A 27067-nucleotide genomic window follows, 5' to 3' on the forward strand; every position below is an offset into this window, starting at 1 on the left:
CCAAGCCCTCCTAAATAAAGGCAAATATTTCTGCCATGCCAAGAAAGGAGAGAGAAAGGGAGGCTTGCCAGAGCTGGTGGGGAGATAACAGTGGGAACTGCTGGTCCATCTGGTTTTCATTCTGCTAACACTCACATTGAACTGTTAAGGAGGCAGTCCAGGTACACAGATTTGAAGCATGTGGGAGCGCAGACACAGGCACAGAGGAGATGGAGGTGGGTGGAAGGATGAGTGAGAGAAATCGAACTCCTCGAACAGTCTGCTGCTCGCAGTGAGCAGGCACAGCCTGGATCCTCTGATTCAGCTGCTGGTAACTAAAAGCGATCCCAAGCCTGTGACCAGCCGCACGGCTCCTGCTCCCCTTCTTTGCTGCATTTCAAAGTTCAGGTTTGATCAGAAACGCGCTCAGATTGGAAGGGGGAGGCTTTCCCAAAAAAGCTGGCAATGTTTTGTTACTTAAATTGAACATGGTAATGGGGAATGGTGTGTTGGTTTTGCCCTCCAATTTCAGATTGCCATTCTACCGCGATCCATCTGGTTTTCACTCCCTCGAACAGTGTCTGCCACTGCAGATAGCTGAAATTATCCATATACCCTTGCATTCCTCATATAAATCTAATGACATGAGGGTTCATTTTCCTAATTACCTTTCTTTGGATCTCTTAGTGGTAAAAAAAACCCTCTACAGGCCACTTACCTTTGTTTAACCTCTCTCTTCCCCTTGCAAAGCCCTAAACTCCACTCTGCTACTGTATGATGGCAGGCAGACAGATTTATTTCTGGTTGTCTGAGAGTCCCCTAGCCCTGCCTTCTGTAAGGAGATACTAGACTCCTTTCAAGCACACCTCGAGAGACGTCTAACCAGGGTACAAGATTATCTTGTCAAAGCAGAGACTCTCCTTGGTAGGGAGGGGGGGGCTGGGTAAAAGAGATTTTGAAGAAGTACAATGCAAAACGCAAAGCTCTTCCACGTGCTGGGAAGGTCCCACCACCAACACATTGCCCAGGAGAACAGCCTGCTCCACTGCAGCCTTTCCATCCTGCCTTTCCACCTTCTTTAATAGCAAATTTCCTGCAGGAGCCATTCTGCTCTCACTGCTACTATTTACCTGTCCCCTGTTCCTACAGCTGGTCCCTTAACCTGCGAGGGAGCTGTGGGCTGGGAGCACGGGCATCCAGCAGCTCTGCACCCACCTCTGTCCAACCACCCACAACCCCAGAGGACTTCAGCAGCAGTGGCACATCTGCTGCTAATTAAAGCGTTATTTAGCTTAGAACTCCGGCTTTTTCACTATTTTTAAATATTTTTTTTTATTTAAAACCACACACTTTTTACCCTAATTGTTGAAAAATAGCCTGAAAATATGAAAGCTAAAGGCAAAATTGGATCTAAACCATATTCACAGCCAAGTTTCCCCTAAACCATGTTATTCCGTGAGGGCTTTTATGTATAGACACTTATCATACAAACTCTTCGTGGATATTACGCTATCTGTATATTCAGAGCTGATGAGAGTTTGGGAGGGGAAGAAGGAATCCCTCAAGAGGAAAATCTCTGTTTTTTACACTTGAAATCCAGCCTGTGTAAGATTTCATGTACATTTGCTCTGATTTTATAATACAGGAGCGTATACATAGAACTTTACCTGAAATCCGCAAGAACTTTAAGGAAAATCATGTCTTAAAATTGCTTAATTTCTTGAATTCAAAGATATTTTTATGCTTTCTTGTCAATGCAAACTCCCAATTTGCAAAGCTAGTTTTGATTATTTTTTTCTGTTGGATTCTGACATTTTTAAACAATAATCCTGTATTAGCAGAGACACACCAGAATGTTTCATACAGGCAGTATCCCACAGCACCACATATTTCAGAGCGCAGGCTGTGTATACAGAGAGAGTAACTTCTTTAAGGTGCAAAGATTTCTTCCACTGAATCCCTCTAAACAGTGACAGACTTAACGTGCCTTAGCCCAGATCGGATCAAATGGGGCTGAAACCAGGTCCTTCAAACCAGAGGGAAAAGGAGACATCTGCAATTCATTCTGCAGTGTTTGCTGCAATCAATTCAGGATGGAGATAGATGGTGAAATAATGGTCTGCTCCTAATCCATACACACAACCCTCTGGTGCAGTGAGAGACTTAGAAAAAATTCAGAAAATATGTTTCAAGTATGCAGATATCTATTGCATTTGCTTTGGATTATATTTTTATTTTAAAAAACCTAACCAAAACAAAACCAAAACCAAAACATTTTGAAATACACGTTCTTGAATCTCTTCTACAGCATAAAGTGAAGAACTGTGCTTTTACCACAGAAGTATTTTGCTCCGTTTGAAATTAAAGAATGTTGTAAAACCAACTTTAAATTATGATATTTCTTCTGTGGATTTCTTGGTTCATGAAACCATAGTGTTCTTTTCATTCATTCAGATTTTATGGTAGGAGTTATATTATATTTAGCTGTTAGGTGAACACTGATATTTACTGTAAGCACAGAGAGCTTCTGAAGACAAACAAGGAACACTCAGAAGTAAAAATGTGCAAGAGCAGGGGCAGAGAGAGATGTGCATGTATTCAAACCAATTTACTTCCTGTATCCTAAATGATTTAGTCCATTTTTAAAACAAGGCGGTCTTTCATATATGGCAACATTTTGGATCACGTGGCACCCTTCCAAGTCTAACGCATCAAGGAAAGCTGATGTATGGAAAAAATATGGAATATATAAATACTTTACTGATACCATTTCAATAGCCAATTAAATGTCAAGCATTTCTAGGAGTGGTATGTTTTCAATTTCCTTTTTTAAATGAAAAAAAGCATGGTATAATACGCTGTGGCATTTATTTTACTTTTAGTTAGCGCAAACAGTTCCAGATGTATATTCAGGCATGAAAGATTCTTAAAAAAGGCTCTCCATATTGATTGTACAATACTTGCTACTTCTGTGCCAACACATTAAAAATAAAAATAAAACCTGCCAAATTAAAAGAGCCCATTGTCTTGTTTCCTTTAAACTCACAGAAAGTACAAAACCCACACATAAGACACAGGATTAGAATCTGCCCCCACTACGCAAATTATATGAATATATATATATATATATATTTATAATTAAATCTGTGGGATTTAATACTGATGATGGCTACCTAGATGGCATTGGACTAATTTTTATTATTTTGAGAGGGATAGCGTAGAATTTGCAAGCAGGTAACTATGGGTTGTGAGTCACACTAGTGACAAACTGGGAGATGGAAACTCACAAGTCCACCTAAGAGGCCAAATTACATAGCTCTTCCATCCATACCACTATCACATTACAGCCAGTAAAGAACCTCCCCTCCTTTAGATTTGGCCAAGCTACACAGCACAGCTACAAGGCAGTGTCTGTGAAGGCTCACAACTCCTGTATCTCAGACCTGCCGCTACGCAGACCAGGACAACATTACACGGTACCTGGTTGAAAAGGACTTGTTCGAGAATGCATGGTATAAATTTGATTTATATAGTAAAGCCTATATGGTAAAGCCACACTGTGCACAGCACAACTGGGGAAACCTGGAAGTCCTATGATGCAGTTGTAAAACAGGACATTTGGACAACACAGCCGCAGACCATCTCCCAGTATAGCACGCCTGGGGCTTGTTTGAGACCAGTCCATTCTTCATTCCATTCGTCTCTTGGCCTTTTTGACCTTTTCTTAATGAACAAACAAGGACTGAAACACAATGGATGGTTTTGTGCTATAAACAACTGATCTCAAACAGGCATATTTTAGATAAAACTTTCTGTCAGCATCAGATGTAATAACATTATTAGCCCAGAAAGAAAACATCACCCAGTTTCCAGTTCCCCATTGGAGAACATTTACTCCCTACATAATTTACAGACGGGCAGTACCAGAAAGCAGTTCAGACACTCAGACTCTCTCTTTTGTCACAAAACATTACCTCTGCAAGCTTTATAGTCCAGGAATGAGAATGCATGTGGGGTGAGAGCCTGATGCGCACAGCAAAGGTTTCAAGACAACATAAAAGATTCATTGCCTTTTTAGCACATTGGGTATGTAGCTCACATATCAAAGATGACCCTTTTGCAAGAGAAATATCACAACTTTGCTGCAGTCTTATCTTGGTTCTCCTCTGCTCAGATAATTGAACGTTTCATATCACAGTCAGCACACTCAGTTTACCCATTTCTTCTCATTTAATATGCAGGAGCTAGAAGAAATTCTGCATCCTAGGAGCTCACTGAAGTTATCGCAGACTAAGTTATCTGAGCTTTCTTCAGATGTGCTAAAAAAAGCCATAAGAATAACACAATCTCCACTTGTCTCCCAAAACCTGAAAGTTATTTTTGTGCTACTGTCTCCTAGTTTCAGTTGAAAGAGCCTGTGGATGATGTAACCTCGGTAAATGACAGACAGTGCTTTGTGTCATGTTCTTCATCCATAATGGTACCCTGACTGGTCTTACCATCATGACAACTGACTGAAAAAGAAGAAGGAAAAGGCAAAAGCACTGTCTTTTGTTTCAGGACTTTAGGGTGAGAGGTGCTGACTGGCAAATAAACCTGTCCCCCCCACACACGGCTTAGCAGCTGGAGGCCAGATAGTTACACATATTTTAAAATAAGCAATGCATTAGTTCAGTCTCAGAGTTAAAACAAAAATGTTATGGCTTGGCTTGGACATATTATTTTCTCCTGAAAGAAATAAACTTGTCTTATCATATAATTTCATTTAAAAAGAGGAAAGAAATTTAAAAAATAATCTTTTTCCTCCCATTTAACAATCTGACATGTTTTGACAGTTTCAAAACTGTCATAAATTCACTTTCAGTTATTTAATAATTAAAAACTGACTCCTGTCAGAATTGCATCTTTTTTAAATGCCTCTTTTCTCCTTCCTCCTTCCTGGCTTTGCAAATTTTACCATGTAAAATCGCTTGAACATACAAAGCAACACAGGGGAGAAGAATACATTCTAAATCCGTATCTACTACCATCATAACAGTTTATTAAATACTTTAGCAAGACAGACAAGCAAAATAAGTGCCATATTGCTGAAGCCTTCCTAAGTTTCCATAAGCCCCCAGAAAACAAAGTCTACAAGTTCCCTTGTCATGACTGAATACATACCAGTTGGCCTGTAACAAAGGTGAGGACAATCTGGATTTATTCTAAATATCCCACCAAGCATCATTAAAATGCCTCTATCTATGCGTAACTAATGCAGTTAATATGCAAGCAGTCCCACAATGATTATCAAAGTAGTATTTTCCTGTTGATATTGTTTCATGGAGCTTTTCTACTTCATTTTGTTGACAAGTTACCAAATGAAGAACTGTGCGTTCTGAGTGGTTTTTTTCCACGCCACAGGCCTGCTATTACTGCTATTCCAAAACCAGTACACTGAACACTGAGGCCCAAGTGAAGTGAAGAAGATGTGCCCACCACTCTCAGATGAAGAACTGAAGATCCATCAGAGCCACTGCTGGCCAAACACACTCCCTGGCCTCCCCTACAAGCTATGGAGGGGACAACCCCTCCACATTAGCAATCACTCCTTTCACTTCTCCTATACTTGCAGAGGAAACCACTGGGGTGTTTTCGGATGTGGCTTCCCAAAGGTTCCCTGACCAGTAATTCATCTCCTTTTTGTACCATCTTCTCTGGAAGACCTATCCTTGTCAGGATTGCCTGTTATTTGACAAACTGCAGATGAATTTAGAGTGGTATCTAAGTAACTCAAATGCCATCAGCTTCAAATTGGTATTGTTGGTATGCTCTTACATACTTAACCACACATAACACACATCCTTGCCACCAGAAGTAAGAGCATTTTTTCTTCCAATATCAATTAAAATTTCCAAACTTGCTCTCCAGAAGCATATTTAATGTTTTTAATCTGAAGTGTGTATGATCCTAAATTGACGGCAGTTTGTTATATACAGCTAAAAGTCTGAAGCACAATCAAAATATGAACTCCTTTATATTTAATGCACTTAGTTAAAGTGTAAAGCAGAGCTGTATCATTTTAGAAAAGTCCTAAGAGAGTATGGATATTAGTAATCCATTAGTTTTAACTAGAACTGAAGTCTCCAATACAGACTATATAAAATAATCTAAAATAACTTATTTAGATTCAGAGAAACTTTAGATATTAAATTACTCTGCCAGCAAAAGTTATATGGCTGTACTTTTAAATGGCAGTGCTTACATTTATAAAACGTGCCAGAAGTTCTTTAGGCTCAAAAAGAATCAAACATGGCTGTAGAAGGTGGTATTTGCCATGGCTATACTTCTGAAAAGATGACATAGGGACTACTGAGAAGGTAGCCGATATACATATGAAATTTGGAATGGACAAGTCAAAATCCTCTAAGATGTGGAGTAGTGTTGGCCAGTCTGGCCCAGACTGCTCCTTACCTCGTGTATCAAGCTCCCATACCCCTGCTTTATCAGATTGCACAGTTTTACCCATCCAAGAACCCCATTTCTCCCAGTGACATTCCAAATGATGAAAAATTTGTTCTGTTAGGCCAAATGCGCAGGCCTGGGAAATAAGACCTTACCTGTAAGACAGAAATCATGGGCAGCCAAACTCCCTCCTAACAGCAAGTACCACTCCAGTCCAAGGAAGGCTGCTAATTTCTCCCCATCATTACCAGACAGCTAAATTAGCAGACTGGACTCCCCATATAATCAGTGAAAAGAAGAGTAAGAGCCTCTAATTTAGTAATTCCTAAGACTGCTAAACCAGATAATGTAAATATGCCCATGCAGACCCAGGTCCTTTGCCTCATGAGAACCAGAGGCACTCAGAGTGCTGTAGCAGTGAGGCTGGCGTACGTGAAAATCGCCGATCCTCAGCTGCCAGGCATATTAACCTCCTTGGTTTCTATTCAGCCAGCCTAGAGAGGTATTAAACCACCAACTAAAACATATTTCCCCCAGAAACCCTCGCTCAGGTGCTGCCACTGTTACTTACTACCACTATCAGTGACAGAGAAGTGAAAGTAGTGAATAATTTGTGGAAATACACGCTTTGGAAGGCTATCACATCACATCATCAGATGATGCCATTAAAGACATCTTGTGTTTACATGACTGTCTAGACAGAGCGTGAGAAAATACTCATTATTAGTTACACGTCAGCTCCTCCTCGATGCTGCATGTTACACCAACTGTCTTTTATTTTGGGCACTGGAGCGCACCTGAAAGCAGCAACGGGGAAGAGGGAGGGAGAAAAGAGAGTCTCAGAAACTTCACATGAAATGAAGACCCTCCATCTCAAATACTTTCTTGGATTAGTTAATATTACATGTTAACAAATAAGCTCACGAGCAAAACAAATGTTACCATTGCAAAAACAAAAACGTATTTCAAATTGTCTGGCCTAATACATCACATGGATACCTTAATGTTAGTATGAAATAATACAAGCATGTAAAGAAAGAGGGAAAGGAAGAAACTTCTCTATGTCACGTAAAACCAGACTAAAAAAATGTAAAACCAGATTGCACTCCCCTTCTTAAGTCAGTAAATTCACAGAAATTCACGATGGCACAACATCAGGTTAGATCACCCAGAAAGAGAAGTGGTGGGTTAGCCTTGCAGTCCCCAGTCCCAGACTTAAAAATATGTGCTTAACTGTAGATGCTGAAAACAGCCGTAGGTAAACTAATGAGACCACTCATAGGACATACAATTACACACAACGCTTCTAGATCGTAAAGCATCACAGCAGTCTTAGTCTTGCACAATAAAACTTAAAACTTCCTCCTTTTAAAGTAGCTTTCCTTTGACTTTTAAATATCTGACCACACCAAAAAAACAAACACCCTCCCCCCCCCCCCCCAAAAAAAAAGAAAGAAAACCCACCCCCATAGACCTGAAGCCTGAATTGGAAAAAATCAGCAATTATTACAGAAACTACAGAAAATATAACTAAAATATTAAAACAACTTCAGGTATCATAGTATTGCCATGCTTGACAGTTGTCAAGCATGCTTCGTTTCATGCCCAGCAGATTAATTATATGTATTCCTTTTTTTCCTAATGAATACATACAAACAAAGGTTTTTAGATTTACAGAACCTCATTTTCATCAAGCCAGCTAAACCTACTCTTGCAACACAGCAATATAATTTTGAACTTTGTGGATCAGTACAGCCTCCATAGCTTGCATGTGCGTATGTGTGGGCATGTGCCTGTGTGTGTGCGTGTGCATACACCTATACACATATTTAATCAAATCTTACTTACTTGATTTTATATATAAAAATACTTACAGTAATTTTATTTTTTTTACATTCTGCTTTAGAAAATTCTAAGAAAGGAACAGTCTTCAATTACACTAAAGGGAGTGTTAAATGGAGGGGAAACTGCAGGGCAAGAAGTCAGACACCAGAGAGAAACCACTCAGTGCTACAAGTGCAAGAGAAATATTGACAAAGTAAAGAAGCCTGATGTGTTTGAACTCCAAGTGTTCAACGTGCATGCACTTAACCCTTGGTAACACAGTAAGTTTCCTTGTACATGAAAAGAATCTCACGTACATGGAAAGACCCTTATGAAAAGCAGATTTAACTCTCTCTGTGCTATGGAAACACCCTACAGTTGGCTTTGGGTTTACTTGGATAAATACATTTTGCTTCGTTAAGGAACAGATTAACCAGAAGAGGAGCCATTTTTATGAGACAGGGAAGAATATTCAACAGGAGGAAAGAAACTCTGTGGCAGAACAGAGGGTGGTTGAGAGGGCAACGGGAGCTGCCTCTTGCCATGGCATGGGAACAGCCTCAGGATGCACCTTCAGCCTTCACAGATGGGATCAGTGTGTCAGAAAAAGGGGTACGTGGTGAGAAACAGGGGCAGCTGGGAGCAGGCCTGGGTGAAATCGCTGGGAATGTTTCTAGGTGCCTGATGACCACCAGAGGGAGCCGACATTGTGCAGCCACACAGGGAGAAAACTCCCTTCCCTGTGGAAAATTCAACATAAATGGCAAGGTACTCAGAAAGTCAAGAGGAAATCCTTTAAGAAAAGTTCTTGCCAGTATCAAAAGTCACATGTATGTATACATCAGTATGTACTATTCTGCTTCCACAGTACCAAACATAACATTAACTGTTTCTCTAAATTTTGGCTATAAAAATTTCTTCCACAAAAGAATAACTAGGCAGCACTGGCTGCAAAGGAAGACTATTTTCAGTGCCTCCAAGTGTCACCTACCTACTCCAGAGCCAAACAAGGCAGATGGTCCCAACTCCCCTACCCCACCCCCAATCCTGTTTTGGAGATGGCTTTCTATATGAAATACTCAAAAAGCCAAATTGCAGCAGGCAGCACATCAGACAGCAACGCACCAACAATCACACACTATATCCAGTCGTAGGACCCTGATCATGCTTGCACAACTATACTCACGTGATGATACATGAATTTCAAAATACTCAACCAAAATTTAACAACATTTCATTTTTGACTACTGAAATGCAATAACTATCCAAGGTAAATTCTGGAATTAGGAAAGGAAAATTTTAAAAAGAGAAAAACAGGAATATCTGGATGAAATACTAAACAGTTATTAAGAACAATTGTCCCCAAATGTGTTCCTATCCATTATCTTTTTCATAACTATTGCAATAGAGCAAGTAGCTTCAGTAACTGTGCTATTAGAAACTTAACAGGTCATTTCCAATGGTGATTATGAGCTCTGACTTAGAGAGCTACTCAGTTTTGCACATAATTCTGTTCACTGCCAACAATCTGCACAAAATTAAGATAAAAATGTGTTTCCACAAGACTAAGTGGAAATAAACTTAGAGAAACTAAAACCATCGCTTCAGAAGCTATGAAGTGGTGAACACTAATGAATCAAATGCAGTCATTTTCATAACGGAAATGTTAAAAAAATTGCTTTTGCCCGTGCTCTGGTATCAGGAAAATGGAAAGAAGAGGAGGCAGTGATTATATGTTAGAACTCTTACAATGCCACATGCTATAATTAAATGATGATGAGTGTAGCAGCAGAAAGGTTAGATAGATGGGATAAAAGGCACAGTAGGTCAGCAGAGTGGATATCTGCTATACATCAACAGTATTGCCAGAAGAAACTTGTGAGTAGATAAAGATACCTCAACCAACTGGGGTTTTTTTAGAGTTCTTTCAACAAGAGGATGCTATTCATTGCAAAGGTCCTAATTGGCCCTGTTTCTTAATGGGCAGCATTTTGTGCTTTCACTGTAAGTGAATATGCAGCAGGTTTCATATTAGAAAATATTAGGAAATTATTCAGAACCACCATTTAAGGAGAGCAATAAAGAACAGCAGCAGAGTCCTGCAGCTTCCTTGGTTGCTGAGGCTGTTAAGAAACAGTGGGAGATACAGAAACAGATCCTGCTACTCCCACTGTGAAAGGCTTGGGCACGTTGTAAAGAAGTTAACTGAGCAAAACCAGAGTAGGTTCACTTAAAGAGTGTGAGGAAAAAAGGTAAGAGAGCTAGTATACCAAGCTACATTAACCAGAGGAAACAAAAGAAATACCAACTTTAATTCATCTCCAACAGATAAATGGGAAAACAAAAATACAAACTACAAAAGACTTTGATCTTAATTGAAATGAACATTGTGACAACTAACAAACAGCTACAATATTGGCAGAGCTTGGGTTTAAATCTGTCTCAGTGGCTGATAAGAAATGGATGAAGGGGGAACGGAACTTGGACCAAAACAAAGCCTCATTCTGGAAGCATATACATGATTTTTCACAGGAAGAAGTGAGACAGAAAATGGGATTCTGATAATTCTTCCCTGGCTTTCTCTTCTAGCACAAAAAGCAAGGAAAGAAGAGGTAAAGCAAACACACCCGAGGTGCTATTGTACCATTCGGTCAGGCCTGGGACCTCAGGAGCCTCTCACCAGACTTTCCCTTCCTCCAGCAACCTCAAACCCTGGCTTGAATTGGGACAAGAAACTGTATGACCTCCTTGGCTCTGCAGGGAGCCAGCAGCCTTCTCATTTATTATGCCTCCACTTCTTCTGCTTCTTTTTCTTATTGTTTAAAATAATCTCTCTTTTTTTTTTTAACATCTCAAATGTAGACTTTGAACACATGCTCTGCATCACATTATGTCATGCTGGAGCAGCTCCTCGAAATGCTGAACTTCACCTGTGATTATTTATCTAAAAGCTTTGTTTTCTTTTGTACCGTGTCTATTTTGTTGGACTGTATCTACTGACAGCTAAACTCCCATGCCTTCAACCTGCCATCTCAAAGAAGCTGATGCAAAGGACTCCACGCAGAGTTTACTGTCGGTCTGTAATGAGAGTAAAATGATAAATCTCTGTACTGAAAGCCAGCTGCTTCATTCTTAGTTCTGATCCCCACCCCCCTTTTCTTTTGCATTCTAGCGAGCGTACAGCTGTAATAAATGTGGCTCTTCTCACAAGCCGTGCAGATGTTAACAGTTCTGTAGGACATCAAGAAACATTTCAAGAATCTTGTAAGTGCTGACTAAACTTGCTTGAATTACCAACACTACCTCCTCCACATTCCTATTCAGTAACATTAGCCTTCCTGAATGTATTAAGTAAAAAAAATAAAAATAATTCGCATTTAAGACAAGACATTAATATCTAGGTCTAAATGCACCATCAATAAACAAAGAATGTTCTTAAGCCACCAGACAACAGATATTCAGATAGTAAACCAAAAGAAGTCAATTTATTCTTTGTCAAGATGACTAATGCATTTTTCATTTCTTATCTATGCAAGAGTGGCTAAATGACTCTCTGAAAATATATATTTATAAAAGTCACGGCTGGATATATTTGAAAGAAAGGATCAGAACTATAGCAAGATCTTTGCTTTTCCAGTAATCAAGTGGATTAATACTAAATTAGACTGAAGGAGTTCAAAGTGCTACCTAGTACATTTTTATTAAAGTTATATTAGCATGACAGCTATATGCATTAAAGATTAAGCTAAAGCCTCAAACCACAGTCGGTTCTGGGCAGGAGCAAGAGTCCAGCTGTGCAGGTAGAGGGACGAGATACCAAATGCATTCATTAAGCGGGTCTGTACTAGAGATACTGTTTTAATATTCTTTCCTCTTCAAGCCGCAAGCTCAGTCTCCTCTTTTGGGGTAGGACTTTCAAATCCTGTGAAGCGGTTTAGAAGCACAGCCACCAACAAAGGCAAACGTGACTCGTACTCATGTATTACTCCAGAGACTTGAAAATCCCACATCAAATACCCTACCCTGTGTGTAAACTTCACACTTTCAAAACCCACTGGAAGGAGGGCTGCGGAGCGGTTCGGGCCTGGGTGCGGTTCACAGCACTGAGCCATAAAAAGATCACAATCTTTGACAAGTTCAGAAACAAAATGTGCAGTCAAGAGTTTCTATGGTGCAGGCTTGAGTTCATCTCCAGTCAAGTGTCAATCTCAGCAGAGTTTCAAAGAGGACAGGATAGGGAGAAAGAAAATGAACATATCAGTACATTTCCTGCAAGGGATCGATAGAAAGACCTCGCTCCTACAAAGACTTACACACCTGCTCAACTTCAGATACTTATCTTATTATGGGAGCACGCTTAAAATTAAAATCAAGTCTTTGAAGAGGCAGGGCCCAAATAATTTACCATGAAATACAGAGTTCAGGGTATTATTTGTTCTTTAATTTAGCAATACTTGAAATCTGAATATAAAGCAGAATTGCAATGTGCTATTTTTAAATGCTTCATGACACTGCTTTCAGAGTAATTTCATCAAAATGTCATAAAAAGTACATTTAAGCAATTTGAGATGAGCAAAAAAACAATAGACTACACCCTGAAAAAGAAGTTAATGGAATATTAACAGAAGCTATATGGAATATTAACAGAAGCTAGACCAAAATCTCAACCTGTTTTTAAGCTTCCCCAACAAAATAAATAGAGAGGAGAGAGCAGGAAGAAAAAAACTTTAAAAAAAAAAATTAAAAAGGTGACAAATAGGGGAAAGAAAACCCACACCAGCCAGAGTCCCTGACTGCTGTTATTCCTCCACGAGCAGAAATGCTTGCTTCAGTCATGGCTTAGGAGGCATAAACATCATTGAAATTCACAGGCAGCTCCGAGAAAGAGGACGCCTCAATTGGTATGCAAGTGGTGTTTTCTCGCCCTGAATACATTATGAACTTGCAGCATGCTAATATGCCATGCTATCATAAGCACCAGATGGAACAGTAGGCAGTATATGTCCCATCAAACCTCAGGAAGACGTATTAATGTTCCTGCTCTTTTTTTTTCCTCCCCTGCCCCTCCCCCTTCCCCACTACAGCCCTTCAGCGGTGTCCCCAGACTGGCACATTTCTCAGCATCAGTCACCTGCTCCTGCAGCACAGTTCTCCAGGGTTGCCTCATCTTCACCAGGTGGTGCCAAGCAACTTTTCAATCTTTTTTATCGCAGAAGGTAAAGGCCACAAGACGTGTCAGGCTGTGCTTACTGAAGGGTACCGAGTACAAAAGATAACATCATGAGATAAATGATAGATGAAGAAAGACTTCGGGTTTAAAGCTAGCACAATTGTTTTAAATTATGTATAAGTAGCATGGCAAAAATTTCCCCCTCAGTACTATTGGCGAAGGAAGAACTGGGGGGCAGCAGCAAAGGGTAAGACTTTCTGTGTAACCAAATAAAACAGAGGAAATTGGATTAAAGATCTTTGAACTGAATTCCTCTTTTCACCACACTGGGAAGCTTCTCAGAGAAGATGTACACAATTCAACAGCCATTTATAGGGTAGGGAGCAGGTTTTATTTTCAAATCAGAGTATGGAAATGGTACACGGGCAAACTAGTTTACAGGATTTTGATTTTTTTTTTTTTTTAATTAGAGATATGACATTCTATGACTTTTATGACTGAAGAATTGCTTGGATCTGTATCTATGATTCTGCAGAAGTGTAGCATTTTAATACTGCTTTGCATCATTAATGAATTTGGTCCCAAGCAGGTTTTATATGACTAAAGAGAAATGTAATCTAGTATTCTGTATGAAAGTATGTGCACACGCACAAAAAACTAAGACCCAGATTTTCTGTTATCACCCGAAGTTTTATCTATTCATAGAAATATGCCTCCTATTGAAATATATAGTTAGCAAGTAAACTATTTTCTTTTTCTTTCTACTGGGCCCTTCAAAAGGTAAAATAAGGTCCTCAAGTCTGAAAATGAAGCATCTGTGCACTCAAATCACAAGTAAGAAAGACCTGAGATGGCTGAAGGAAAGCAAATCAGCTTTTTGCATTTGAAGTTTTAATGTTCAAGTATTTTTAAACATGTTTGTTTTTCAGAATGAAATCACATCAGTAAACATTTTGGTAATTTCTGATATTTTAGAAACCACCTGCTGATTTGCAAACAGCTCTCGCTATGCATGTAAATCTATTATTTTCCTAACAACATTAGCCTTCTCATAAATACAGTCTAATTCTGCAAGGTGCTGAGTATTCCCAACTCACAAACTTTTCCAGGAATTAACATTGCTCAAAACCTCACAGGAGCTGGTTATGCAAGTTAGCTGTTGCACGCATAGGAAGGATTTTTCCAAGTATTAAACGTCTGGTTGACAGCGATTTCCCCCCACCCATCCAATTCTAACAAATAAAAAATAATTACCTTTTTCGTTCTAACAAAGCACTTTACGCCTGTTATTCACAAATAACAGGCATTATTCTAGCATCTCTTAAGACCAGAGAGACCCTAATGCAAGGATGTCTTAGGGCCTGAGTCAGAAATCAGACACATTTCTTTTTTCCTTTTCTCTTCCTACTGAATATTGGGGGACTTGGTTTGTTTCTTAATATATAGCCTTTAAGGGTAATTTGCTAGATTATGATTTGCATTGTGCAAATAAGTCTATTTAAGTCCATTATCCTGCATTATAAAGTAATTTCTGACACCTTAACAGCACTCAATTTAATTACAACACACTGAAACAGTACAGCTGACTCCCAAAGGAACCTGTTTGGATCAGAAGATGATGATATATGCTAGCTGCTGATCATCTTTCACCATCAGATCTGCAATCAACTGTTTTACACAACAGTATCAGGACATCTGCATCATCATATATTATTTTGTGGCAAAAAAAACCCTACAAAACCCAGAAACTGCACACAACAATGTGCGCATATCCCAGATTTATAAGCAGACATATTTAAAAACCAGCAGCTTTACTGTAATGACCAAAGGAGACCAAAAAAAAGGCTTTGATTTTTGTTTCAGAAAGCATCAGTTTCTGCAGCTGAATCCCCATTGGGAAATTCATCAAGACATCTATTCTATATTTAGTGTGGCAAGACAGCAAAAACACTTAGAGCCTCCAAAAAGAAAAACACTTGTGACAAAACTATTAAGCATTCCTGGTGATTAAGTAACAGACACTCGTTCTTCCAAGTCTCTGTTGAACCAATGCCCCAGACAAAACTGTGCAATCGTATTTGCTGGTGTCGGGACAAAATCAAGGCATCATGCTTTTCTGTATTCCTTCAAGAAAAAGCAAGTTATTCAGCAGCAACCACAAAGCTCTTTCTGAAAGAATATAAAAGTTAACTAAGGAGAGAGTATATAATTTCTCTTGTGGCTCTACAGAGGGATGCAGGTCAATACCTGAAACGTAGGTAGTATTTTTATCTTTGGAGCTTTTACAGACTCTCAAGAGCAGTTTGAAGCAAAAGCTTTAAGGCAACAGAAACTGAGTAATTCTGTTTCTGGTGGTCTCTAAAGATTAAATAACATTGCTTCCTTTCCTCAAAATGAAAGGAATTGGAAATTACAGCTCTACCAATTGACATGTCAGAGGAAGAAGCCTGGCTGGTCAGCTGAGAAGCAACGATGCAAATCCAACTTATTCCACTAAGATGTGGTTCTGTCTATGCAGAGGAGTCTGAAGAGGGCAAAGAAAGGCTGCAACACCGCTCTCCATCAGAAAACTTGCTATACATGCTCTGAAGACTCTGCTTTCATACCAAGCTCTCAATGAAAGTTTCATGCACACATTCATCTCCTGCACAGCAGTCCTGCTTATTAAATATAGAAAACTCAAATACAGATTTGCTTTTACAACCACAGAGAATAACGTAAAGAGAGATGTAAGTAAATTAACAAAACAAGAAGAAGAGCATTCTTCAAAATACTTTAAAAATTTAACAAGAGACAACAAACTATTCCCAGAGAGGCCGTTTTGTTTCTCCTCCATTTGCAAGGGGAAAATAAAGTGCTCACATTGACTATTAGAAATTCAGAGAAGTAAAACATACACTCATTACAGCAGAGATACCCCGACAAATTCCACAGGACTTTGCCTTTGTTTCTGAAGATGCAATGCAGTCTTAAATGCAATCTTAGTGTAAAATAGTCAAATATTGATCTTAATGAGGTAATTTAAATTACTTCCAAGAAGTAAAATGAATGAGATCGACAGACGCTCTCCCCCTCCTTCAGGACCCAAGAGCAAGGAGATCCTACAGCACTATGGAAGGATAAACTCGACCAACGTGGACCACTTCAATTCTACAAACTGAGTTTTATCACTGTCCTCCCTCTGCCAGTGGAGGCATAAAAAACTTAACCACACTCCAAGACCAAAGACACAGTAAACTTTGTTGCAAATCGGTTTTTGAGAAGAAAACCGATGACTTTCAAAGCTATTCAATTACTCTGCTATCTGACCTCACTATCTAATTATATCCCTTCTTTTACAGACATAATCAAAGTTGCTTTAATGAGCATCTTTCAGCTTGCTTTCCCTGTGTTCGTAACTTTTAAAGTCTTTATGGTTCACTCAGTATTTCTCAGAGTGTACTTTCAAAACTGATACAAACCCCGATTCCTTCTCAAAAAGAACAAGATTACTGCATCCCTGGTTTTTAAAGATCATTTTTGTACACTGTAGCGCTTATAGTTTAAAAAGTGAACAACAGTGTACCATGTACAGTTCCAGGCAAATAAAAGTAGCTAGAAGAAGCAGTAACACTGTCCACAGAGAAATGACCTCTTCCAAACTTCAGTGAGCGAACTTTCTCCTAACTAGAATACAAATAAGTGCATGCAAAGCTAGCAGATATAACTATGCAGTCAACAATTATGTGGTGAAATGGGCTGGAAAAATAAAATTAAAACAATAAATGTTCATTTGTATTTGTTAACCACAAAGGATGTGGCTGGTGCTCTGCAAGATGCTGGTGCAAAGAATCTCTTAAAAATTCAAGAAATATATGGGAAATCACATATAAGCAAGTCTATGGAGATGGCTTTGATTTGGATTATAAAACAGCTACAATGAAAATTCAAGGCTGTGTGTGTATGGTTGCTGCCGTGGCTTAAAAAGGCCACCAGAATATCTTTGGAATGCAGAGTTTAGAAGCAAGAATCAAATTATGACTGTATTTTCAGATGATATGACTGCACACATTTTCCAAACTGTAATCTTGCGGCAGGAAGACTGAGTTATGTGTGTTTGCATGACTCACCAAACACATATTAAGGAGAGATCTAAAAGAAGGAAGAGGAAAGGCCCTGCATCACTAAATTGGGGGATGAGTCCTTCAGCAGTATGTGGTTTCAAAGCAGGAGCACAGTAAGACAGTGAACCCAGCATCGCCAGGAGAATCAGAGAGAAAGGGAGGACTAACAAATCTGCACCAGAGGTGCACAGGAGGGCTCCCGAGGCTTGGAGAAATGGATTATAAGCAAATGAAGAAAATTCCAATAAAGCACTGAAACTGAAAGGGTACCAAGTTAAGTTTTAAAGATGCTTTCTGAATGACTTCTAAAAGCGAGAATAGTGCATTAACTCCCAGAAGATAAATGGTGTATCAATAAGCTGTAACAGGCAATGGACTTTGAAAGGTAAAACATATTCCTGCTTCTTGAATCATCATTTCAAACTTCGCTGCGGTTAAGCATATGCAAATCCCACTTCCTCAAATTTCAACTCAGTACAGCAAAGCCCTTTTTTTTAAACCAGGAATTATATAGGCCTGACCCTACACCAGATCTGCACGAACTTGCAGTGTGCTTGAAGGGTTACATTTTTCTTCCTAATTCCTCAGCCTCTCCTCCAAGAGGTGAGCAACACTGATTCCTTCACTCCTCTATTTCCACACTTCTCTTGGTCTTTCTCAGTTCAGTATTGCCAATATGCAAAAATGCAGCAGAGCTTGTTACAGTCTGCTTCCAAAGAGACGTCCATAATGCATGAGGACCTTACGAGCAGTACTTGTAATAACTGTGTCCACTGCTGACAGTATTTCCTTTTGAACTTCAGAAAGAAATCCTGCCACCTTTGTCTTAAGAGTTTGTACCTGTTTAAGTTGCAGGCACTGTTCCAGAACATATATCCAGATTAATACTGAAATAGCTGGCTGGATAATTTAAATTAATTCAGATGTGCGGGCCCTACCAGGTAGTTAGTCCTCATGAAAATTTCACAACTCTGCCAGCTCCCAAGAGCAAGAAAATGAAGTTGGTTTTTTTTTAAGAAGTAGAAAAAAGTGCACAACTCATTATGCAACATCATGGAAAAGCTCAAGTAAGGCTGTAGCTTCATGCCATAGGAATTTGGGCAGGAAATTTTTAGAAGTTGGATCGGTTTAGTGTCTCTTTTGACACTACAGCCTTAAACCAGCTGCAAGAACATTACTACCAGGTGGTGTGCTGCAAGTACAGGGACAAAATCAAGCCATCTGTGAACCTCCAGTTGAAGCAACTCCTCTCAAAGCCCAAGGTCTCCAGCGACTCGTTGTCTTCTGCAAATAATGCTCATATAGAGGCTACTTCTCCACACTCTACCTATAAAGGCAGCAAAGAAGAAATTACTAGAAAGGGAAAAAAAATAAGAAAATAATTTTTTAAAAAAACCCAACAGCACAAAAAATTAAATTCAGCTTTGGTATGTGGAAGCACAGCTCCATAAGGGAAGGAGGTACAGCCCTTTCAGCCAGTGCTGAGCCTGACAATTTTGCTCTTCTACCAGCACGCAAAGGCAAAGTTCATTCTGCAAGTTACAGATGAAGTAATGGTTTCAGATCAGATTCAATGAATAAAGTAACTTCAGGTGCTCAGAAGCTCAACACTGCTCAAATTTCCTCCTGAAACACCACACAAAAACTAGTGCCATGGACTGCTCTGCTCTCCCCTACACAGGGCTGAAGCACCTCTGACTGGATATCTGAACCAGCTAACAGATCCAGGAGAACGATGAACCCTCACCTAGGCTGAAATGACCGCAAGAGATCAGATAGTCCATGGCCTTCTGCCTCCAATCATGTGCAGTTAGATCAAGCTGCCAGGGGTTTGTCCAACGTAGTGTCTTCAATAATGGAAATCCCACTACCTCTCTGGACATCCTGTTTCAGAGCCTGAGCATCCTTATGGTGAATTATTTTTTTCCTGATGGGACTTATCATGGTCCGTTGCTTGTGCCTGTTGCCACTCATCCTATCACTCTGTACCTCTAAGAAGGATTTGGCTCCATCCATCTTCTCTACACCCTCCCATTAGGTAGCTGCAGACAGCTCATGAAAGAAAGGATGATATAGTTATATTTAACTAGCAACTGCCTACAGCTCACCAACAGGGAAATACTGGAGATAAGATGCTTTACTCTTGCCTTTCAAGGGCTCAGTAACTTGGAAACATGGGATCCACAGCACTACTCCCTCCCCCAGAAAAGATGTCCATATCCTCACCTACTGAAGATTGGCAAGTAGAACTGGTTTGTGTAAGACACAGCGTGGCAAGACAAAAGAGGTGAGCTTTGATTTTACTCAAGTCTTTTAAGTAGAAGCCTCACACTGGAGGTGAAAGACGTTAATTCAAATCCTTCTGCTGCTGCTCAAGCTCAGGTCTGTAACATATTCCCTCAGTGCAGGGGAAAGCTACCACCCAGCAGCGGCTTATTCCAGGTGGGAATAATCTTCATCACTCTTGAAGCAGTTCAGGAGGGACCAAGCCCTGAGAGCAATGGCAGCAAGGAGGAAGTGGCTCCTGCACTGGTCCTGCTCTTTGTTTGGTGATGCTCGTGCTCAAGAGGCAGAAACATCAAATGTACGTGGCAAAATGCAACATGGTACAGAGACGGCTGAGCTCCTGGAGAGCTGTGCCAGTGAATATAGATAGCACGGTACAGCAAGGCAAGGGCTTTACCAGCTTCGCAGAGGAAGCGCGTGAATGTGAAACTAGCACAGTGGGATACTGAATGAAATCAGCCTTGCCAAGCGGGCCAATACAGCCAGACTGTGGCTGCGAACAAGTGAAAATCCAAGCGCTGCTGTGTCCTATGGATTTCCCGATTTAATCTCTACTCTTCTCAGCATCGCTGGCTCCGTTTACAACCACACACATTGCTGGGAACAAAGAGTAAGCCTGCACTTGTGAAGAGACCAACATTTCTGAATACGCATTGGGCTTCCTCCGAGATCACCTACCAGATCCAACTGTGCAAACAACTCAGATACAGAAGAACTTCTATTCCAAAAAGACATAGGTGTGAACTCAGCACTGGCCTGCTTAACCCTATTGACACGGAGACAGATCTTAGCATGCACAGATGCAGCTCGGTATCTTAGGAAACCTGAGTTATAAACATCGATGCATCTGGAATGAGGGGAGAGCCAAGGCATGCAGTTTTGAATTTGGAAGCCACTTACTGCTTCAAGTGCAGAAGCAGTCTTGTGTACCTTGCTTTATAATTGTGACCTGACAGTGAGAGATCAGGCTTCCGCTGATTTCTTTGTAGAGTTACACTTGGAAAAAACCAGGATGCAGCAAAAAACCCCAGAAAACTTGTATGGGTATATATACAGGTTCTGAAAAGGACCAGATACCATGTCTTCTTCTACTCTTAGATGTATCAACTTCTCTATTTGGACTTTTCAAATTGGCATATCACATCATTTTACAATTTCTTTTACCCAGAACTGGTATTCAAGACTTTTTTAAAATCACATATACAGAGATCACATTGATCTGCACGCTGATGATCATGTCTTAAATATATGACTGTGGAGTCCAAAATCTTCAAATCAAGATGTGATCAGCGCTAAACACCCTATGCACACCAAGGAAGTACCAGTCCTGAGAAACTGATTTGTCTGTCCCTCTCCAGCTAAGGGTCTGAGCTGAAAAGCACTAAATCTTCACAGAGTGTTTGGGATCCTGCTTAAAACTGTATATTTTAATGGCTATTTCTGCAGCATGACGTGCATCCCATGTTGTGTTAGTTACTTTCCTGTTGTGTTAGTTACTGCTGGAGAGAGTCCAGCGTAGGGCTACAAAGATGATTAAGGGAGTGGAGCATCTCCCTTATGAGGAACGGCTGAGGGAGCTGGGTCTCTTTAGTTTGCAGAAGAGGAGACTGAGGGGAGACCTCATTCATGTTTATAAATATTTAAAGGGTGAGTGTCACGAGGATGGAGCCAGGCTCTTCTCGGTGACAAACAATGATAGGACAAGGGGTAATGGACACAAGCTGGAACACAGGAGGTTCCACTTAAATTTGAGAAGAAACTTCTTCTCAGTGAGGGTGACAGAGCACTGGAACAGGCTGCCCAGAGAGGTTGTGGAGTCTCCTTCTCTGGAGACATTCAAAACCCGCCTGGACGCCTTCCTGTGCAACCTCATCTAGGTGTTCCTGCTCCGGCAGGGGGACTGGACTAGATGATCTTTTGAGGCCCCTTCCAATCCCTAACGTTCTGTGATTCCGTGATTCCATGCATATGTAGCAAGATGCAGTTCACAGCCCCATGGGTTGAAAATAAGAGCAATAATGTCATGCAGACTTTGGAATTTATTACTAACATAAAATAAGAAACTTTAATACTTTGAAAAGCAAGTCACTATGTGTCGCCTCCCAAACCCTACAACACGCATCTGAAGAACCTAATGACCCACGGTCCTCTTAGGGAAAGAGCTTTTCACTCCTATCCGAATCCTGAAGAAGATAAAGTCATTATGTAGGATGATTGGAATAATGATGCAAGGTTAACACTCAGACTTAAGTATTTCCAGACACATTTTCCCCGTTTGGCAGGAAACCTGTTTCGTAAGACACAGAATTGTCCTAATGTAACAGCATAGCAACTGCAACTTAAAACAGAACAAGTCGGTTAATGGACTGTTAGGAGACTTCTGCTGTATAACAGCATTTAGACACATGTATTTAAAAAACAGGTGGATAATCCAAATGTTCAGTTACCAGGACACTAACAGTTATGTCCATGGCAATTTTGTTTCTGTTCTTTAAACAAATCATCACTTGCAAGCACTAATGTTAAAACCAGAAAGCCAGTCTAGTACACAGTGGCTATAAATGCCAAATCAATTTTCAGCAGATAATAAAGTCCATGTTTTACAATCAGCAATGCACTGTTTTACTACCCAAAATGTAAGCTAATAATATATAGCTCTGCTAAATGGAAAATACAGATATGCTGTTAAGAAACGGGCTGGCTGTGAGATGATGGATCATTTCTGCTGGGACCTTCTTAAAGCTATGTGCAAATGTTTTGAAAATATCACAGAATGCTGCCATGTGTTAAAAATTACAGCCAGTTAAGTTCTCTGCTAAGAAAAATATGTGGGCAATTTATGAAATGCACTCCAGGATGAAGATATCTTAAGTAAAACCAGATTTTGAAAACAAACCCATTTTTTTTGAAACATGAACTTTTAAAAAAAAAAAAGTTGCAGCCACATCTGGAGAGCAGAAGTAAAAAAAGGGTGGTCTGACCTAATACCAGGCCATCTTCTGAAAGAGCAGCATTATTTCTAGGCTACAATGACTGTGATCACTGATTGTCCTTTTAAGGAAACCATGCTGAATACTGCCATGGGCAATAATAAAGCATTTTGTAGGCCAACATCTGTTCTTTGAAAGTACTATAAAATGACTGATAGATTTGCAATGTTTCATAAATAAAGTCCGGAATAAACAATTCTTTAAAAACAAAACAAAACACAACACATACACACACACAAAAAAAAACCAACCAAAACACATTCACAGTAATCAGAGAAACTGGTCTACTGTATTAGATTTGAACGCTGTTCCTCCCGCATCAATTATTCAGAGATAAGCACTTCCTAGAGTTCACTACATAGACTGACAAAATGTTTAACTTGGTGAGTGCGAGCTGCATGTTAACGGGATCCTCTTTCCAGAGACTTTGCTCAGAGTTGCAGGAGTGCCTGAACAGGGACCCGCCGAGTGGCTTTTACCACGTTTCATCAGCAAGACTCGCTGCTGTCGCTCTGCCCTGACAGGGAAACGAGGAGGTGAGCGGCCAGTGGCAATTATAACAGTAGGAACAGTTTGTCTTTGAAGGGCAAATTTATTTTGTGTAAAAGTGTTATCGGTACATGTAAACCAGAACCCGTCTTTATTACTTCCTGTTCTTTCGCCAACAAGAAGAAGGCCTTCAGATGTCAGAATCACTAAAGGGATGCTTCTGAAATCAAGACTTCACACATACACAAAAGGCACTGGCATAATATCAGATTACATAAAAATACACATCCTTTTAATCTCCTGTACATAATGTGCTTACTTATAACATACAAAATCTGCCCCAGATGGCTAATAATGCCCATTTGAAAAAACCCAACACCACAATATTAAAGGGCTAAAATATGCTGTGAACAGATTGAGAGGCAGTTCATCCTAGAGGAGAGTAAAAAAGTGCAGATGGGTGTCAAAAATAGCCAAGTGTCAGATCTGTTCAAGTATCTCCATTCTGGCACATGCTCCCAGTCACAGCTGTTAGTGTATTCTCTGTATCCAAGTGCAAGGTTTTCTAACACTCCGAGTTGACATTAAAACACACTTCTTGCTTGCTATGGCTTTAAGAGAATGCTGGAAATTAAAGATTTACTTAACGGTAAAGCTTAATGAGTATTGATAAGGGTATACATACCCGAGTGTAGCGCATGCCATTTTGATTAAAGATGCATGAAATTTTAACCAGCAGGTAGATTAAGTAATTTAAATGCCAAAGGCTTAATAGGTTTTCAAAAATCTCCACTTCAGGCATTCCAACAGTGTTTGCCAATAGCCCCAAATAATGCACACAAGGATAAAAACTGATAAGATTGTGTCATTTTAATATAAGTATATTAATAAAACACAAAAACAGCAAACCGCACGAGAAGACGAGTTTCATACCAATATAAGGGAAATTTCAGTGGATTCAAATTATGCAGTGCACAGTTTTCCAAACTAATGAATTACCGTGCTATTTCTAATGAAGACCACATTCCCAGGAATGTAATGCACGCAAATCGAATTTGATGTTTAAAGGGTTAAATTGACCTTTCATAGTCTTTAGTTGTTATCTATGCAAATTAATTTGCCCATATTTCAACCATATAAATCCTCTTAGCCTTGTGCTTTGAGCAAACAGAGCCCACTTTCTTGTTACAACCAGAGGATCAGCAAACATACCAGCAGTAGGGTAGGACCGTGCATAAAAATCGTAAAAGGAAAACATTCTTCCAACAACTGGCAATACCTACATGGAACTGTGGTTGCAGCAAACTGGCAGATACTGTTTCAAAACACCATCTGCGAGGTGTACAGACTCTCTGTGATCAAGCGTAGCCTCTTCTGCCTGTCCTACCCAAATAATCCACACAAACCACCCAGCTGTAGGATCTCTAGCCCTGTCTTTTTTTATCCAGAGACACAGGCTGCTATAATCAGGCACATGGATTTCTTCACTTCTTACCAAAGGAGGGGGGAAAATAACCAACAAAAACAAACAAAAACACACCAAATTCAATCCACTCGGTTGTGGTCAAGCCTCTCGCAAAACCCCGCAGACAAATCACCCTGCACAGAAGCACCAATTTCACTGGCAATAACACTTACAAATTAGACAAGCAATCATAAGATCCAAGGATAATATTTTCCTGGGGAAACCAACCTATTAAAATTTTCAGCTCCACAGCAATTCCTCTAATTCAGCAGATTTTTAAAAATTGTTTTATTTTGTGTCAACATATTTCAGTGATTTGCCTGGTGACACTTAAGGACTATGATTTAAGATGACGCTGGAATAATTTGTTTTATAAATCTCCTTCACTCCCCTAACATAAACAGCTTTTCACAGAGATAATTTCAGCTGATGGGTGAACACTGTGAATGATCTCTACCGATCAAATGTTTGCAGATTCAAGGTGCAGCTGACAGTCATGAAAGCCAGCCCAAAGCTGTATTTCTCTTCACTAAAAATGATCCTCCGTGCAGAGACCCGCACCCACAAAGCCAGTGACTTTCTGCTATTTCTACCCCTTTCCATTGAAACATCCAGTCCTGCCGTAAGTATCATCTCTGGCAGTTCCCTCACACAAATTCCCCTCCCCCAAACATACAACAGAATTAGCATCCACGATCGCTCCATACCCATATCAGCTTGCAAATCACCCTCTATTTTAAAAGAAAAAAGAAAAAAAAAAGGAAAAAAATACTATCCAAAAACAATTAGCATTTCTTCATTTAAAACCGAAAGAGCTGCAATAATTTCAACTCACCAGGCATCCTTGGATAAAATATACCACACTGTAAATGGCTCTCTCCTAAAAGCAAGCTTATTTAGGGCTCAGTGCCTCCTGTTCTGGAATGAACAGAGAAGCGAGGAGGGCCATCAGAACTGGCTGTGGCAGCGTAGCTGGAGGCAGGATGCTGGGCGCGTGCGTTTGCCAGGCAAAGACAGATGGAGAGCTGACACTCTGTATTGCACTTGGAGCAGAAATGTGAATGATGACAGGAGCACATGTGGCCTTGAACCCAGCCCTGTCTCTTCAGGCAGAACAATGACAGGGATGTGTGTGCAAATTATCACAACCCCGGCTCCCCTCAGCTGACTCCTTTTACTCTACCTTTCACACTAAGTTCCAGATGACCAAAGAATAGAAAGTAGAATACAGAGTGATAAGCCAAACACTGAATTATTCATTTTTTTTTCTTTAAAAGTTAACCCTTTCTTCTGCTGACAGCAATTAAAGAAAAAAGTGTCGCTTCAAATCAGCTCTCCTCCAAAAGTGGAAACAAATTCATTCTTTATTTTAACAGCCATAATTTTGCACTCCATAGGACTACGTTTGTTTATTTAACTGAAAATTCAAACCGTGCATGAGGATATACGAAAGGGTCTCCTCCTCTTCTTCCTCCCCTCCCCACACTTTTGCCATTATTATGCTGTTTTACTATAGTGAACAGAGTATCAAAATCGCTCCCTTTCTCAGATTCGCAGTAGTATGTGTAAAATAGAACACACTTAGAAAGCAGAGCACTTTTATTTTACTGTAGTGCTTTTAACCCCCTGGGATTCCTGCATTGATATGTTCCAAACATTTGCAGCTTACTCTCCTTTACCTTGCATGGTGATCCATGGGAGATGAAAACAAAATCTTCCCTGTAAAGCCTTTTCAAAAGCTAAACAATCATGTCCTCCCAATTTCTGATTTTGCACACCCCTTAAATGTTTATCCTTCACATGAATAACGTATGCCTGGCTAGGTTCAATGCACTCTTCCCTATTAAGCTTTAATGGACACCATGATACATAAAACTACAAGTCTTTGTTATAGTGCTTTATCTAAAGCTGGCTATTTTCTTCTCAGCAGTCCCTCTTTAGTCCTTTGTAAAACATCTTTGCCTCTTAGGAGAAACATACGCCTGACTCGCATGCCTTCTGAAGCACATGTAGCCTTGCACAAAATTCCAGGCACAAGGAAAAATATCTTCTTTTTTAAAACTCTCCTCCCGTTTCACACTTATAAAAGCTTCTCCCTTTTGTAACGAGTATTTCTCTAGCAACTAGCGTGTAGGTCCTGGTTCTGACTTTGCCTTTGTGGTAGGCGTTTAAACACATATAGAAAGGCAGCGATTCTCAGTCAGACGTTCAGGAGCTGCATTCTTGTCAGCGCAAGACTCACCCTTTTGTACTTATTTATGCATCCCCCCGATTTTGCGTTATGCCATCTTCTGCCTCTGCTACGCAGAAAGAAACA

The 27067-nt window shown here is 40.0% G+C and overlaps 1 protein-coding gene across 1 annotated transcript in view; it reads right to left on the bottom strand.

Annotated features, from left to right (window-relative positions):
* Window positions 1-25697, bottom strand: part of RUNX1T1 (runt-related transcription factor 1; translocated to, 1 (cyclin D-related)) — a 75547-nt gene extending 49850 nt beyond the window's left edge. Inside the window, exon 1 of the mRNA XM_010183190.1 lies at window positions 25586-25697. Within this exon, the coding sequence (XP_010181492.1) occupies window positions 25586-25592 (7 nt within the window). The 5' untranslated portion in view covers window positions 25593-25697. The remainder of the gene's footprint in view (window positions 1-25585) is intronic.
* Between the last annotated feature and the right edge of the window lie 1370 nt (window positions 25698-27067).

Source organism: Mesitornis unicolor, unplaced genomic scaffold (assembly GCF_000695765.1).
Source record: "Mesitornis unicolor isolate BGI_N332 unplaced genomic scaffold, ASM69576v1 scaffold9584, whole genome shotgun sequence".
NCBI classification, from domain to species: domain Eukaryota; kingdom Metazoa; phylum Chordata; class Aves; order Mesitornithiformes; family Mesitornithidae; genus Mesitornis; species Mesitornis unicolor.